Below are 18,466 nucleotides of genomic sequence, written 5' to 3' on the forward strand. Positions count from 1 at the left end.
GAACTTTAAAAGAAAAATGCTCAAATTATGTCACCAAATAAAGTCACACTTGATATTAACCACAATTTGCCACTGTAAAAGACTGCTGCCACAAAATAAAACTTAACGTAAAGTTCTAATGCGTATGCAAACAGAAAAAAGGGGCTACTTCTAGATTGTTAAAAAAAAGCCATTAAAAAGAATATGCAGGGGCTGGCCCGGTGGCGCAGTGGTTAAGTCTGCACGTTCTGCTTTGGTGGTCCAGGGTTCGGATCCACGCACCGCTTGTCAAGCCACGCTGTGGCAGGCATCCCATATGTAAAAAAACGTAGAGGAAGATGGGCACAGATGTTAGCTCAGGGCCAGTCTTCCTCAGCAAAAAGAGGAGGATTGGCAGCAGATGTTAGCTCACGGCTAATCTTACCTCGAAAAGAAAAAAAAAAAGAATATACAAAATTAAGAAAATAGGGAAATGAAAGTTTGGATATTTTTCTTCAACTATGTGACGAGGTATGATTGAGCAACTGTTACTAAGCTGAAACAGCTGTTATTTTTAATTACATAAGAATCATGTAATAGGAAAGAAATACTTTCACTTTTGGTACTGTAGTAAGGATACGGACAACTGACAACTTCAGACTAGAGTGAGAAAAAATCCCCAACTATTTAAAAATGAATAGGAAAAATATAAATTTTACACTTGAAAAGTGGTTCCTCTGGCTTCTTAATCACAAATCATAAAATTTACCACTTAATAATGAAACTTTCATGACAACCTAAGGTGATTCTAATCATCTTGTTTTTTGGGAAAGTAGGATACAAATTTGCGTTTAAAATCTGTTCTAGATCCTATTTCTTAAAGAAAAAAACCCACTACCTTTCTATTATATTAATATCTGTTCTTAATGTTTCATATTTTACAATTATAGTAAGCAAAGGATCTGTTCTTTTTATAAAATCAGTCTTTCTAATGGAATAACTGAAAAAGGAATTAGTGTGGTAATATATATATATATATATTTTTGAGGAAGATTAGCCCTGAGCCAACATCCATGCCCATCTTCCTCTACTTTATATGTGGGATGCCTACCACAGCATGGCTTGTCAAGCGGTGCCATGTCCACACCTGGGATCCAAACAGGTGAACCCCGGGCAGCCGAGAAGCGGAACGTGCGCACTTAACCGCTGCACAACCGTGCCCGCCCCTAGTGTGGTAATATTTTGTATGACCTCCAAAAGTAGAGCACAGACTTTAAAAAATCATTTAAATCTTCACTTTTTTTTACTCTTTCTTTAATTACTGTAAATATTTACATCTGTATTTTTAAGTGTCAGGCAATTCATTGTTAAACCTGCATTTTTTTAATGATCAGAAAGCAAAGAAAAAGCCAGATAACTGGACAAATAAATGTGAAATTATAAATATGCTAAAAACAACCACCATACCTTGGTATAATTAAAACATACTATAAGCCTTAAAATATTTCCCTTTAGCTATTAATATTTCTTTAAAAATACCAAGATTTTGAAACCACAATTTTAAAAGGCTTATAAGATAGAAAGCTCCAGCATTTAAAAGTTTATTTAACATAGTATATATAGCTCAGAATTATATTTCCCACATGGGACATTATCCAAACATATGCTTATTTGGGAATGACCAATGAGCTCAAGTTAAGTTTATAGGAAAATGAATCCTCATTGCAAGTCAACCCACTTTTAAGAGCACGGGCTTTGGAGCCACCAAGATCTGGGTTTTGAACTTCAGCCAGGCCACTTTCTAGGTAGGTGACATTAAGCAAGCTTCTTTACTTTCTAGGGCACAGTTTCATCTCTGAACTGTAAAATGGGGTTAGTCACACCACCTCACATCCCAATCTCAGCAAGTCCTGTTGTATCCAACCATCTCCAACGCAGAATCCCAATCTCTCATCTTCCGCCAGCCCCATCCTTCTCCATCCTTCTCATCCCCATCACGTCTCACAGCAGCCTCCTAATTGGTCTCCCTCTTTCAACTCTTATCTCCCTTATAGTTCATTCTCTATACATCAGCCCCAGCAATTTCTAAAGCACAAATCCGATATTTTCCCACTTGCAATCATTCAGTGTCATCCTGCTGCAATCAGGAGAAATCCAGACTCCTTACCGTTGTCTGGAAAACCCTACTTGGTCTGGCCTCTGCCAAGCTCTGCTAGCTCTTCTTGTATTACTCTCTCCCTTGTTCACTATATCCCAGCCACAATGGCCTCACTTCTGTACTCTGACCCTACAAAGCTCCTTCCTGCCTCTGGGCCTTTGCATCTGCTCTTCCCATGTTTGGATGTTCAGAAGGCTGGTTCTTTCATAGAACAAGTCTCATTCCACACTTTAACTCCTCAGGGGGGCTTTCCCCTGACTATCTAAAGTAGCTCCCACTATCATCTCTGCCCTATCATCCTTTCTTTTCTTCATAGTTATTATCACTATATGAAATTATTTTGTTAGTTTACTTGCTCACTGTCTCTAGCTCACCTATCCAGTGCACCTCCCCCCCCACTAGAATGGAAAGATGTAGGTCCTTCTGGTTGTGCTATGTGGGACACCACCTCAGTGTGGCCTGATGAGCGGTGCCATGTCCACGCCCAGGATCCGAACCAGCGAAACTCTGGGCCACCAAAGCAGAGTGTGTGAACTTAACCACTCGGCCACGGGGCTGGCCCCGGCATTTATAAATTCGATGAATGAATGAAAATGTCTTTTAAGCATCTAGCTAGGTATTCAGAAATTATATGAATTAGTTATTTCTGAAAATGTTTACTAATAGCAGTACACATATTAACTCCTCTCTGACTTCAGAAATGCAAAATAAATCAAGGCTTTGAAGGTAGGTAAGTTGTGAGACATGGGGCTAGCTGAGCTTTAATGATTTTGAAAAAAAACTTAACCTTAAAAAAGGCTCTTAGGTATGTTAATTTCTTTATTTAGCTTACGTCAAATCTGAAAGATCTACTGGTCTCAAATGGTCCTATATCATTCTCTGAATTAAGCTGAGCTTACTTAGCAATTCAGAGACAGACGTGTCCGTCCAAAAAGTACAGGTTTCTATCTATGGAAAACACTGCACAGAACAGTTAGCTGAGGCGAGGCTAAGCTATCTGCAAACGGGCAAGTTCCTAATCTAGTCAATGTTTTACTGCGAACTTACTATGTACCCCACACATGGAACAGTATTCATTAGCTAACATCTCTCAGGCATTAAGCATACGTCAGGCATCGTGCTAAGCATGGTAGATGTATCATCTACTTCATTCCTGTTCCACCTCCAGGCAGTTGGCTTAGAGGGTCAGAGTTCACAGAGCTAGGGTGGCAAGGCTGGAGTTCAGTCCCAGGTCTCTCTGAATTCACAGCTTTAACCACTTTTACACTACGTAAGACATGATGTCTAAAGGGGAATTAATTATAATCTGGGGGAAACGTGGCCTACACATATGAAACAATCAGGGAACCAGATAATATTAAGGGTAATTAACTCCCGATATTTGTGATTTTTCAAAGTTGAGGATACTACTAAGGCACACAATTTCTTCATTTTCCTGGTCTGTGAAACAGAGATAACAACAACGATTACACGAGATCATAAGTTCAACGAGAACAACAGAACTGAGCTGAGATGTGCCCATTCACTAGTGAAGAGATCTGCTCTAGCAGGCAGTGCATTAGAATGTTACATGGGTGAATACAAACAAGTGCAGAAAAAATTAAAGAGGCCAATGTGGATTTTACAGCTGTTAGAGAGATTCTGACAGCAGAGGTGGGATTTGAGCGAGTCCTGTGTTTACACACCTAAGTCGTAAAAATGCACTCACCCACAGGCACAGAACCTGGTTGCCTGTAACTCAGTGGAGAGTGTTGTTATCATATGGAATCAAGTCAAATATTCTCAAGGATTATATCTGAGTTCAGCATTTAATGCTTGGGTGGGACATTTAGGGTGAATAAAGTAATCTCTTCTTCCTGGGTGGTCACTTTGAGGAAAAAATTCTATTTCAACGACTGGGTTAAAGTTTTAAAAACATTGTATTATTAAGTACCATGTGTGCTAAAACTGACGGTAGCTGATATGATATCTATTATACTATCCCTATATACTGTATATACCTATATACATACCTATTATGCTGTTACCGTTATTTTAAAACTATCACCTCAATAGTAGTAATAAGAATGTGGCTTTTAAGTCAGATTTTCTCCCAAAGGGCAGTCACCTGGATTTTCTGCTCTTCACATATACTGATTTGGCTAATGTTTTAAAAATGTTATATTCAACATGAATTTCCATCTGTAATTGTGCTTTTGCAGTTAAGTAGACAACTATGGACCTTCTCCTACAGAAAGGCGTCTCATCTATTTTGAGTTCTGTTTAACCATTTAGCTTAACACAAAGTGGCTAAATACGGGTGCTATCACCATTTTCCATACAGTAGAAACGAAGAAAGTTTGAGTTTTGCATTGTCAAGAGCTAGAATTCTTCCAGTATACCACCTAGATACAGAGAGTTCTTTATTAGTGAAAACTGTCTCCACTTTGAGCTCTCTGTGGTTTAAGTAACATAAACAGTTCCAGTGACTTAAGGACCGTCCTATGAGGAAGCAAACCCCTTGTCTGATGACTACACAGTCCTGGAATCTCCACCTCACAAACAGCATCCTTACAACTGCGACACAGAGTAAACAGAAGAATCTTCATGTATTTGGTGTCACCTGGTATTATAATCTTAACAGTCTGATATTATACGGATAAAAACACATTTGACGAAGATGGCTGCTTGGTGAGGACTATTAAAAACTGCTGTGGAAAGTCAGGTCTCAGTTCTGTGGAAGTTTAACTGTTACTCACCATGAAATGAGGTTGTGTTAAAATACGCTTTAGTTCCTTTGCATCATTGTTCTCAGGGTAACATGAAATTTCTTCCAATACCTTAAAAAAAAAAGCAAGATACATAATAGTGCAAACAGGATGCAAGATTTTGAAAATACAGGATTCTTTTAAATAAAAAATTAGGAATAAATTTTTATGGCAGGTAAAACAATTATTTCAGAAAAAATTCATCATTTTATTGAAAGGTTATTAATATATAGAAGAACTACACTGATGGTAATAAAAATAAAACAAATTGCTATAATAGTCTCTGCCTACATTAGCCAACTGTAACCCAAAAGGTTATTGAAAAATACAAAACAAAATGATAAGTCCACATTTATCACAGGTGTAAGAAACTTAATTAACTTGATGGAGAAATATTCCTCAAACTTTTTTCCAAACTAACCATCAAAATGAATCTGTAATAAAAGTTAATAAAGCTTTCTTTTATATTAACAAAACTGTCAATTCCTTTTAGAAAGATTAAAATGGCATAGGCTCAAATAAAAACAATTTAAAGAAGAAAAACACTTAGGTAATTTTCCTCGCAGGCTGGCCGAATCAATGTTATTTTCCACATTCATCTCCTCACACAGAGAGAACTATGCCTCTGCCAATGGTTCCTAAGGTTAATTGCCAGGGAATCAGAGAATAATTAAAAAAAACAAAAAACAAAAACCAAAAACCTTTTCTCTTTCCACTCAATTTTCTTCACTAATTAGTTGTTAACATTTTCTCAGTACAGGTAGAAATGGTTGTTTTCAAAGGAAATTGTTCTTTGAGTTATTCCTTACCACCAGGATGGATTTTCTCCAATTAAAATCTGATTATGTGACCCGAGCCCAGGGGAAAGCCTCTTCTTTTTCGGAGCAAGCATACCGATCCGGTCCTGCGCAGATGGCTGGACTCACAGAGGGGTTCTACACATTGCACTCCTTTCTGAAAGTTGAGCCAGTCAAAGATTGCTTCAGCAGGACTGGATGGCAGGGGCACACAAGTCACCTGCCGAGTAGGAATCTCTCGCCTCACCTTAGCGAATCTTAATACTGGTGCAGGAAGGGACACTATGAGGTCCCTTAGCCTAAGGTTTAGATTTCAGTGGCATACTTCTGTGCTACTCAACCACCTCCTCAGGGAAGAATGAACAAACAAACAACAATGGGGGGGGGCGGTGTTCTTTCTTATCTAAATGCATCCTTAAGGAGTGCTGGTTACGCTGTTAATTCCTACTGTTTAATGATGAAAAGCCAATTCTCCTTGGTGTATTTTATGCTTTGAGTTTCTCTACCAGTGAAATGAAAGGATGAAGCTAAATACTCTTTCTGGTCCCTTGCTACTCTCACAGTCTATGATTTTAAACATGGAGATGTAGTCTCCTAAATCAGAGAGAATCTCTCCTAGCTGGTGCCCTGACCATATGGGGCCCAGCAGCCCCCCGGCCTCAGTCTTGCTTCTCAGTGAATATACGACATTTTCTGGTATAGGTCTTGCGTCTTTCATATTCTTTCACTTAGTAATCTCACTTTCTAAGAAATCATTTTTTTAAAGGGAAATGTTTATTTGCATAAAGATATTTATAACATCAAAAGGTGAAAGGAAAAACCAGGTGTCTAACAATGGAAGAGCTGCTAATTCATTATAATTTAGTAATAGCAAAGAAAAGTTACGCCGTCGTTGGAATGTAGATTTATGAAGACCAAGTAGAAACATGGAAAAATGCTTATCATATGATGTCAGGTTAAACAAAAGGATACATTTTGATTGCAACTATATTTAAATTTATATACAAATGGATAGTGATTGGAAAAGGATATGCAAAAATGAAAAGTAGCGTGCTAGGGTGATGGGATTACGGATGAATTTTTATTTTTCCAAACTTTCTGCAATGTCATGTTTCTATAATAAGAAAGTTAAAAATAAGTTTATGATGGATACAGGATGTACACTAACTGACAACTTATAAAAATGACTTCTCTCTGAACTCAGTATATTTAATTGCTATAGATATTTAATTAACTTTCAAACATTACTACCTTAAAAAAGCAACTCAAATTTTCAGAGTGCATATTTCCACCAAGTACAGTAAAATACCTTTTTCCTTCTTTCTTTTCTTTTTTTTAAAAAAAAAGAGAAGTAAAATTGATATGTTAATGTGTTCAAGTTTACATAGCAGAACCAGAACTAGAATCTAGGCAACGTTGCTGCTGAGATTTTTTTTCTTTTCTGTATGTAAATGCTCAGTGATAAAGTTAGAAATGCTAAATCTGAGCATAATGGTCCAACTGTGACTCGAAGGCAACTGTCTCTTACCATGCAGCAGAAATGTTTTCAATAAAGGCAGCAAATCTAACACCCAAGTACATTTACAAAACATGTCACTTACCTCTTTGGCTCTCTGTACTGCATCACTTGGAGGGTTCCTGATCTGCGGTGAGGACTTTGTATTAATTTTGTCATACAGCTAAAGGCAAAGAAGAAAATCCAATCAACATTCATCATTCTTTGCTAAAATTCAGAGCTTCATATTTATTATTTTACTAAACAATATTTTCCTCTTAAAAAAGCAGACTGGTGATTTCAGTGGGATCTTCTTGTTAATAATCTCCTATTCATTCAATGAAATTTGTCGGAGAATGAGTCTTATGCATATCTTTTAAAAATATCATCTTTAAATAGTTGGTCCAAAATTCCGTCAATGTGGTAATGTCCTTGTCACTTTAAACTCATCAATATTTCAGAAATCACATTATTTTTTTCCTCTGATAGAAGCAACATTAAAAAAGATGAATACAGAGTAAAATGAAAGAATGCTTTCTGGCCAAGACACGACTGAAAAAATTTTCACAGAAATCTAAGTCTTGGGAAAGGGCAAACCCAGCTCCTTCTAGGAAGGAAGGTTCTCACGGAAGGTTTGTGCTTTTTTCACTAGCGCCGTTCATTAACAGCATCAGTGCTGGCATCCTTCAGCAGGAAATCAAGGACATGAACTTTTTTCCTTTTTAGTCTGCAAATTCACAGAGTATGAGAAGACTATTTAAAAAACCCCATAAACCTAAAAGATCCAAAATTTAACTTTCTGAAGAAAAGGAATTTAATTCTTTAGAGAAAAATCTCTGTAGTATAGAAATGCAATTAAAGCATTAATTTCTACCTCAGATGCAATATCTCACTCAATAGTCTGCTTTGAAAAGTGAAAAGTTGAAAATGATCTCGGTGAGTCTGCCACTTCTATTTCCTAACTTCTCTAAAATAGGTGGGGATTTTTGAGGTTGGTTTTGGTTTTGTTCTTTTTTTCCTCCCCTACTATGCACAGCAATGCTATGTGAGAGGTCAAATACTGACTGTAAACATTCTTCAGATTACAGGTAGGTTTCTTTATACTGATGCAAGATACAGCTTTATGATTTGTAAATATTTGGGCCACATCATACATAAAAATGCCTAATGATAAATCAATAAATTTTAAAAACGGCCTAATTCAAGCAATATGAAGATAGAGCAGTGACCATTTTTAAATGATGACGTTAAGAAAGCACTACTAAATCAGAGGTTAAATAGTATAAAGCCAGCTAGTAAAATATTGCTCTATTTAAAATATTTATTAACATTTAGGGGACTAGTGATATGTGGTTGGTTCACAAAAGTTTGCCCCAATCCCTACAGAATACATGTGGGCAGTCTTCATCCTCTCAATGATTTCTATCTCTAAAGATTGTAAATTTGCAGATTTGGAACTAGGGAATATATTTTCCCATACAAATAATGTTTACACAGTGTTAGGTTCCCAGACTAGTCTATAAACTAAATATTGTACATATGCAATAGAAATAGAACAAAAAACCTCAACATTCTAAAAGTAAGGAACTGTAAGTTAAAAACAACCATTTAAACTACATGAACACTTAAAAAATAGACATAGCCATCACCTGACATGTCATAATATTCATAATCACACAAAATAAAAAACCTACATGATTAATCAAAAGATTTTTAAAACTCTTGAATGCTGCTGTTTGGGGAAAAAAGCAAATTTAATTTGAGGCTTTACATGTTGATGGCACTATCACTTTGCTGAATTTCACCACAAAAACGTTTTGCCTTTTTCTTGACCAAGAGCTATTACTAAGACTACTCTCAAATTTTTCAACTATGATTAGGATTAGTTTCTATTTACACATTTAATAAATGCACATTAGCTTTTATTCACAAAGCAACAAAAATTCCATAGTTCCCAGAATTGCTCTCACTGTATCAGCGGAGACTTTTTATTTTTGGTTTGGTCTTACTATGCCAAAATGGGTCCCTAGGTCTTATGTCAGTGTGGTTTCTCGAGGACTTGTAGCAGAATCAGCTGGGGTGGTTATTAAACATCCAGATTCCTGGGCCCCACTCTAGACCTACTGAATCAGAGTTTGAAAAGGGGATCCAGAGATCTGTGCATTAATAAACTCCTTAGGTATTTGTAAATCTTATGCCCAGTGTTAACTTTTTTTTTAAAAGATTTTATTTTTTTCCTTTTTTTCCCCAAAGCCCCCCAGTACATAGTTGTATATTCTTTGTTGTGGGTCCTTCTAGTTGTGGCATGTGGGACGCTGCCTCAGCGTGGTTTGATGAGCAGTGCCATGTTCACGCCCAGGATTTGAACCAACGAAACCCTGGGCCGCCTGCAGCGGAGCGCGCGAACTTAACCACTCGGCCACGGGGCCAGCCCCTGGTGTTAACTTTTGAGAGTAACACTAGTAGTACTAATAACAACAACGATAATTGCTGTTTTTATTGAGCGCTTATTAAATGCTACTTACCAAAGTTCTTAATATATACTCCCTCATTTAACTTCAGACAACCCTATGAGGTTGATACCCCTACTTCTCCCACTTTACAAATCAGGAAACTGAGGCATAGAGTAGTAAAGTGAGAACTACCATTCTAGCCTTACAACTTCACAGGCTGCAGACACCTGGAGTTTCAATATTTTCAAGGCCCTGCTCCAAGGAAAGTGCTCAGATCAAACTTTCCTCTGCTTCTTTGGGCTGGCCTGATCCAATTCATCCCACCTTCAACCAAAGTTCAGCTGAACTAGTGGTAGGATGCTAAATATCAAAGGCAGATACAGTAGGACGGAATTAAAAGAAGGGGCCTTCTGCCTGAGGTGGGGACACTGGGTGCTGCCCTTCCAGCTGCTAGAAGAGCATGGGAGTGGAGCTCTCAAGGCAGGCATGGGATGGAGTGGATGGTGTCCATGTGGCTAAGAATAGATGGTGGCTCTCAACAGCCTGCTCATTAACCAAAAGGGCAAGTGAGAATCAAGGCAGGAAGGGGCTCACTTTTTCACTATCAGTGGGAAGAAATGACCTCTTGTTGACCCACCGACCCACCCATCCACCCATCCACCCATCCATCATTTCCTGAGGTACTAGGCAGTGGGGTTCAATTTACTGCGGTTACGAAAATGAAAAAGATGACTGTTCTTGACCTCAAAGAACTCATAAATTCCAACGACATGAACAACCAAAGGTCCAGAAACATATGATGGCTTGATCCCTTCAAGGACCAGAGAGTAGTTTGGTTCCCGGCAATATCAACTGGAAAGGATCTCAGTGAAGAGCCACAAGTTGGGGACTATCTGGATGTGTATGCATAACATGCCAACCTTCATTTCCCCCCTCAGTTTCTGACTGTATTTTTGCCTTAGATACTCAATATTTCAGGGATACCCATAACAAAATACAAACTGTTTGAGAAATGCGGCAAAGCAGGTAAATAGAAAGTCATCAATGGAGAAAAGTTTGAGGGTTAAAGTGTTTTAAAACAGTAGTCAGAAATATGCAGCTTTTCAACTTCTTATTCTTATTGGTCATCTTCATATTGTATGCTCCCTACGAGATGAAATTCCAGACTCAAAGTTCAAATGCAGGTGGAGTTGTGTCAAGGTCTGGGGGTAAGTGAGAAGTGGTTGGGTTTTGAGAACAAAGGAAAACTGCAGCTTCTCTTTACCACCCTTTACTCGTCCCGGAGTCCATCATGTATAAAGAATATACAGAATAATGTGATTTGGGACTTTGCCTGTTGTCTTGGACTTTCAGCTGAAGCCCAGAACTAAGGCCAACAGGAAGTAAGTGGTACCAAGTCCACTAGGAAGCTGCGAGACCATCCCTCCAGGGCTTGCTGAAAGGAAGCCAAAATGGTCCCTCCATATTCACCCTAGCACCCTATTTTTCCTATAGAGGCAGAAGCCTGGAATCTGTAGGAGTTACAGGATGAGGAGAGAAGTATTTGATTTTTTCCCTTCCTTCTTCTTGGGGAGGAAAGGTGAGGGAGTTGCTCCCTCTCTCATGCAAAGTGAAGGATGGTGGATGCTCCAAAAGAACCATGCATAGAAACTGGAGGTGCCAGCAAGGAGAGCTCACTATCTCATTCTCTGGAGGGATGTCTGCTGAGTTGCAGCAACTTATGAGGTCTATCTTGGTGCACTAGGAAGAGACCTGTGTGAGAGAGTACTTGGGGCAGCCTGACACGTAGTGTTTGGGGTCCTAAGTGAAAAGACATTGATGTCTGCCACTTTCCCGTCTGGGGGCCACCTGGGCAGCCTTTGACGGTAGGGTGACGCCAGCAGTAGGGCAGCCCACACTTGTAGTGTTATGTTGGGGCTAGAATGTGTGTGTTTCCCATGAGTCAAGGAGCTGCCTCAGAATGTAACTGGCTGGAGCCATCTTACTGGAACCCTGCCCAAGAGGGCTGTCTGCACAGAGCAAGGGAACCCAGAAGTAAGTAGCTGTGGGGTGACACCTGGGGGCAGGAGCTGAGAGGGTGTTGCTGAGGCCAGCTGCAGGGTACACTGATGATGCAGAAGCAACCAGGACAGAGCAGACATCTAGATGCCTGCCACATCAAGGGCATCAATAGCCAAGAGAGCACTAGCTGCCCGACGGACATGATTCTAGAACATACTGTTTAAGTGCTTCTTTCTCTTTTCCATGCCCAGACTCGAGTTCTTTGCCATTCAGTAACAACACCTAGCATGGGGCTGAGTACACAGTAGATGTTTAATACATGTTTCTTCAAAAAACAAATGAGCACTTGAGCTGGTGCACAGTTACTGTAAACAGATATTTCTTAAAAATTCAGAGTAACGTAAATAGAGCGGGAATACCTATTTCTTAGCTTGTTTCTTTAGGAACCAGATATCATTTGTCTTCAGTCCTGCTTGCATAGCTAAAAACTTTCCTTCAAAATTAAAAAATATATTTTGACCACATTTAGTTTGTTTCTTTTTTTTGGTATGTTTCAAGTCTGACTTACTTCATAAAATTTTCAAAGTAGACTAGAACCTAGATATCAACATGATTCAACGCCTCCATTTTAAGAAGGAGAAAGCTGAGGTCCAGTGAGGTGAAGTGATGCACTCGGGGTCCTGCAGCCAGAGCAGCAGGGACTAGACCGTGGCCTCTGGAGGCGCTGTTCTTTCATTTCCTCAGCTTGTATTAGAATTCAGCAATGCAGGAAACCTTGTGCCAGGGAGACACTTTCAGCAAATATTTGGGGAAAGAACTGCAGAAAATGCCATTTATAGGCTGTAGGAAAAAAACATACTAAATATGACTTAAAAGATATTAGCCAATCAACTACAAGCCTTGCCCTGTTATCAAGAACCTTAGAATCCTAATCCTTTCCTGGCCAGATGGTAAACATTTCAGGCTTTGTGGGCCATACGGACTTTGTCACAACCACTCAGTCCTGCTGTGGATGCGAAGGCAGTCATTAACAATCCATAAATAAATGGGCATGGCTGTGTTCCAATAAAACTTTATTTACAAAAACAGGTGGCTGGCTGGATTTGGCTTGAGAGCCATAGTTTGCCCACCTCTGCTCTGGAAGCTTAAATTCGAGGAGGACTGAAATGACAAAATCTATTTCCTTTTGCTATTTGCTTTCCTAAACTTTGAAGGTGTCAAGTGTATTTGTAAAGCTGCAGTGTAGAGGGTGAGGCAGAGGGAGAGAACAAAGTTAATAAATTATCCCTAGAGAGAGAACAAGAATGAATCTATTACTGCTTGTTTTCTCTTTCTGATGAAATTATAGTTACCCAACTTCAGCACTTTTTATCAAAAAAAAACCCAACACAACAAGGCGAAAGGAGGAAACATGAACAGCCGCAAGGGGAACAGACTGTTTCACACCATCTCACTCACAGACAGCCCTGCTCTCTGCCAGTCTCTGGCAGTGGGTCAGATATGACCACACACACAACTACATGGACATGCCTCATCTTTCTGTCTCGAGGTTCCATTAGGAGGCTGCATTCTATATTTGAGATGGGTTGTTTTAAACAAAGCAGAATTGTTTTAAACAAAGCAGAACAAAGGTGGTGGTAATATTAAATTCAACTCTCCTGAGATTGTACTTCCAAACATAAAGATAACAAAATCAGTTAATATGTCACTTTTTATTTACATTTAAAACACTAAATCAAGTTTCATTTTTTTACCATACTCCATTATATCTCACTCTTATTTCTAGTCCTCAAACAGAAGCCTTCATTTTGCTCATAATTTATACATAGCAATTAGCAAGATCAACATTTAAAATGGAATGGTTGGCAGAGAATCTATAAAATTACTATCACTGGGTTATGTGTCCCACTAACTTTTCAGCACAGAGAAAAATCAAATCTAAGGACCAGAACGTATATTAGTTGAGAAAGATTATAACTTTTTTTTTTTTTGGTGAGGAAGATTGTCCCTGAGTTAACAGCTGTGCCAATCTTCCTCTATTTTTTGTATGTGGGATGCTGCCACAGCATGGCTTGATGAGCGGTGTGTAGGTCCGTGTCTGGGATCCGATGTGGTGAACCCCAGGACGCTGAAGTGGAGCGTGCGAACTTAACTGCTATGCCACCAGGCTGGCCCCAGATTACAACTTTTGAAACTAGACCGCAGACCTAGGCCAAACAATGAATGGGTTTGTAGAGTTGCAAGGAACATTTAAGTTCATCAGCAACCACCATCTTACCACTTACGTCAGAGATACTGAAGAGGCTCCCTGCCAGAAAAGAAGTCAAGTTTTCAAGAGTCAAATGTTTAGCTGCAAAGTATGCAATGAAATGTGTCTGCGATCCTAGTAAAACAGATAATAACAGTGTTCACAAGTTTACACTGTACAGTAATACTGGGAATTGAAATGACTTTCTCTGGAAACACAGACTATCCTATTAAGAACTTTCGTGACAGTTTCTATGAATTGTCTGTGAAGAAACTGAGCAATTAAGAACAAAGTTCCAGTGTCATATCTTTTCAGTGAACTTAGCAGATCAGACATCAATATCCAACAGTACTTTTAAAAATACACTTGAAATCTGGCAAAATGTTAGGGAAAAGTGATTTAATACTAAAACATAAGGAACTGATATTCAACTGCTGTACTATACTGGAGCCGATTTTTTAAAGTTAGAGATTGGAGAAAATCTGAGATCTAAAAATCTATTTTTCTTGCTCAAGTTTATATATGCACTTACTGTCTTTAGGTTAAAAATATGAAAATGCCTTTTCAAAGCTCTTCGGCATCATTAAAAACGACATAGTCCAAACTTGGAGAAGAGTAGTATATATTATGATTTATGAAAAGAAATTAAAATCACTGAGGGCACTTTTTATTTATGAGCAAAAAAAATGCCTATTCTATCAGCACTAAAAATTGTTTTTCCTGAAAATTTAAAGTTTCTAAAAGTCAATTTAATTTTTTTAAAATAGTTGAAGAGAGCACTCAAAGATTAGTCATGCAGAGGATGTTCTATCTGTACAGAGATAATGCACTCCATTCATTTGAAAAGAGTACTTTCATTTTATTTGCACATTATCCTTGCTATGTGCTAACTTTCCCTCTAAAAGTTCAGAAAACATGTAAATAGCTAAATTTTTATAAAACCTTAACTTAACTGGTTTCTCCCGTAAAAAATAGTCTGTCAAATCTACAAATTTAGTGACTGTAATGAAGTAGCAGGAGTCCCATCCTGGAATTTAGATTTTCCCTGGAGAAAGGTTCAGGGCTGCTACCAATACTATGGCCCAGTTTATACTGGGCACCTTGAGTTAGAAATGGATATCTGATGGACCTTATATCGTATTTAGTGGCCAAGAAGAATGTTCTTGGAAGTCCTTGAGTTAGATGTTCCAGAAAAGCTTTAGCCTAATGTATAGCAGTGAGATGATAGCTTAAATCAGGTTTTAGAAAATCATGGTGGGGCATATGTCCTTACTTGGAGTCTTAAGAAGGGGTTCAGCTGGCCTAGTAATATGCAATTCTAACTAAATCCATTATGAAAGTTTTCTTCTGACAGCACATATGAAATTGAAAAATCAGTACATCTGGGCCAATTCAAGATTTCCTGAAAGGGTTGCAAAATACTTTGGATCTTGACCCTGAAAAGCACACCTGAGGAGGCCCTGTTTGGTTTAGGTTTTAATTGTCTGTGTAGAGAGCTGCTTTTGTTTCAATCCCATTAGAACATTGCACTTACAGGGATTTATTTTTGAATCCAAGAAATTGAGACTTGGTTGACCTCCTAGTTCAATCTATAAAGACTGCGCCTTTGGGGGCCTAACAATATAGGCCACTGTGGTGGATTTCTGGTCAGTTGACAGCTCTTTCTGAGAAACTCAAACACTGGCCTCAGATGACCTAATTTGACTGTTCTCTAGGCCTTTTTCAGTTGGCAAATAACTCTAAAATTAAGCCCTGTAAGAAAGAAATCGTAGCACCTATTCTTGAGCAAGCAAAAGAAAGCACGAGGAAAAACAACCAGTTAGATGATATAAGTAGGCTTTGCATTGCTTTTATTCAAATCTTCTGAAATGGGGTACTTTTTAATACTAGATCCAAGAGTTTGCCCAATTGTGAGAAATTTCACTATGATGTGAATTTCCTTTCCATAAAAAAAACCACTAAAAACATTTTTAAAAAGTGTTAAAACCTCATTTCCTAATGTATGCTTCTGAAGCATCTACAATAATACTTAAATGATATTTACACTAAATGAATATCCTATTATTAATTTGCTGCTTTAAAAGAAAACATTTACCTTAGGTGTATCACATAATATTTTATTACTGATGAATACAATAATTTTTGACTTATGATATGGCTTTTATTTGGCATAGGTAAACACCAAGCATTTGTACAAGTAGCTGTGGCAAACGAATTTCTGTTGTGGAAAGTTAAAAGAGAACAAAACAAAGGCAGTCTGGCACAAGTGGTTTTATGAGCTAATGCTTGAAGGGCCACAAAGAAAGCAGCTATGTTCTTGGATTGTGAATTCTATAAGCCAACCTCATGGAACATTCTTCAACTGAGCATATCATTCTTTTCTAGGGGGAAACCCCTCCCCTTTCCTTGAGAACAGCATGCAGAAGAATCAGTGCTTTGCACTTTGAAGGCTTTTTGAACATTCCTTTGCCTTCTGGTAAGTTGACTATGGTGCCATAAAAAGAGAATGGCACTCAGTGGGAAACACAGATACTGGGGACAAACTGATTCATTATTCCTGGTATTTTAGAGTAAATTCCAATCCTTGTTTAAAGAAGTAATTCATACGAACAAATAAGGGAACTAGAGGGACTCCTGTAGTTAGTAATACTTTCAGTGAAAATCACACATTCCTTTCACAAAGATGTATGGCATAGGAGCTAACTTGGAGCCCAGACTGAGCAACTGCCTGGGGATGCAACTAAGGATGAATTCTCTACCATTGGAGACTTTCATTTTGAGAATTTGGCTTTTCCTATTATATAATTGTCTACCATAAAACATTGATATTAGATGAATGGATAAACAAAATGTGGCATATACATACAATGGAATAGTTTTCAGCCTTTAAAAGGAAGGAAATTCTGACATCTCATAACATGGATGAACCCTGAGGACATTACATTAGGTGAAATAAGCTAGTCACAAAAGAATAAATACAACATAATTCAACTTATATGAGGTACCTACAGTAGTCAAGTTAATTGAGACAGAAAGCAGCATGGTGGCTGCCAGGGGCTGCGGAGAGAGGGAACAGTGAGTTGCTGTTTAATGGCTACAGAATTTCAGTTGGAGAAGCTGAAAAAAGTTCTGGAGATGGATGGTAGTGATGGTTGCACAGCAATGTGAGTGTACTTAATGCTACCAAACCGTACACTTAAAATTTACCATTTTAACCATTTTTATGTTGTATATATTTTACCACAGTAAAATACAAAAAAAAGATTATGTCAAATAAAATCTGCAAAAAAAGTTATGAACTTTGGGATATGACAAATACGTATTTGAAGGTAGAAGAAATGAACTAAAAGAATAAACTAAAACATATTGCTCTGAGGTGCACCCCCTTATTGAAAAATATACAAAATTATGTAATTCATAATGTTTTTAAACAAAAAAAGACAGTTTGGACTTCCACAAGGCACAACTATGCATTGGTTAGTAAAACAGTTCTTGAGAGAGAAAAACAAATTTGGTATTTTTAAGTCAGCAGATGGTAACTTCTTAGCCATAAAGCTAAATATTGAGATGAGGAAATCAGTGTAACGACCCGGTGAAATCTACCGGGATGACCCCTTCAGTGGGCTTTGGGCACTGCAGAGGGCAGGCAGCTTGGCTTTGCTGGCTTGGTGATAGACACAGGGACAATGCCAGGAGACATTGGAAACTGCTGTTGTAGTGGGAGCAATGGACTACAAATGACATTATGGGATCCACAGCGCACTATAACCCATAGCACATGCAAGGAACTTCCAACAGTGCTTTACTTTAAAATAATACAAAATGAGTAAAATAGATTTTTTAAGTAAAAAGGAAATATATTACTTCTCATTTTTTCACTTTTAAAAGCTTTATTGAAGTATCATTTATAAACTGTAAAATTCGCCCATGGTAAGTGCATAGTTTGAGGATTTTTAATAAATTCATACAGTTGTACAACCATCATCTCAATCTAGTTTTAGAGCATTTCCTTCATCCCCAAAGTTCCCTTGTGTTCTAGCTAAGCACTCTTTGCCTAACCCAGGGTAATGAAGATTTGCTCCTGTATTTTCTTTTAAAAGTTTTATAGTTTTAAGCTTTCACCGGATCTATGATCCATCTTGTGGTAATTTTTGTGTATGGTGTGAGGTAGGGGTCTAAATTCATTTCATTGACTATGGATATCCAATTGCTCCAGAACCATGTTTAAAAAAAAAAAAACTTTTCCTTCCCCATTGAATTGCCTTGGCACCTTTGCTGAAAATCAATTGACCATGAATGTGAGGGTTTATTTCTAAACTTTATTCTGTTCCATTGATCTATATGTCTATCCTTACACCAATACCACACTGTTCTCATTACTGTAGCTTTATAGTAAGCTTTGAAATTAGTTCTCCAACTTTTTTAATATCTATTTTATTTACATCTTCTTTACTTTCTTTCAGCAACATTTGTAGTTTTCAGTATACGAACCCTATACGTCTTTGGTTCAATTCGCTAAATATTTTATTCTTTTCAATGGTATTGTAAATATTCCTCTAATTTTATTTTCACATTATTCATTGCTTCTATATAGCACAGTTAATTTTTG

General features: G+C 37.9%; 1 protein-coding gene across 23 annotated transcripts in view; it reads right to left on the reverse strand.

Moving 5' to 3' along the window:
* CASK (calcium/calmodulin dependent serine protein kinase) overlaps positions 1-18,466 on the reverse strand; it is a 361,743-nt gene that overhangs the window by 55,555 nt on the left and 287,722 nt on the right. For all 23 annotated transcript variants that reach the window (XM_070605863.1, XM_070605866.1, XM_070605862.1 and 20 more), the window contains 2 exons: positions 7,262-7,339; positions 4,855-4,935 (listed from right to left, as the gene is read on the reverse strand). In XM_070605863.1, the coding sequence (XP_070461964.1) occupies positions 4,855-4,935; positions 7,262-7,339 (159 nt within the window). The remainder of the gene's footprint in view (positions 1-4,854; positions 4,936-7,261; positions 7,340-18,466) is intronic.

Source organism: Equus przewalskii, chromosome X (assembly GCF_037783145.1).
Source record: "Equus przewalskii isolate Varuska chromosome X, EquPr2, whole genome shotgun sequence".
Classification (NCBI taxonomy): domain Eukaryota; kingdom Metazoa; phylum Chordata; class Mammalia; order Perissodactyla; family Equidae; genus Equus; species Equus przewalskii.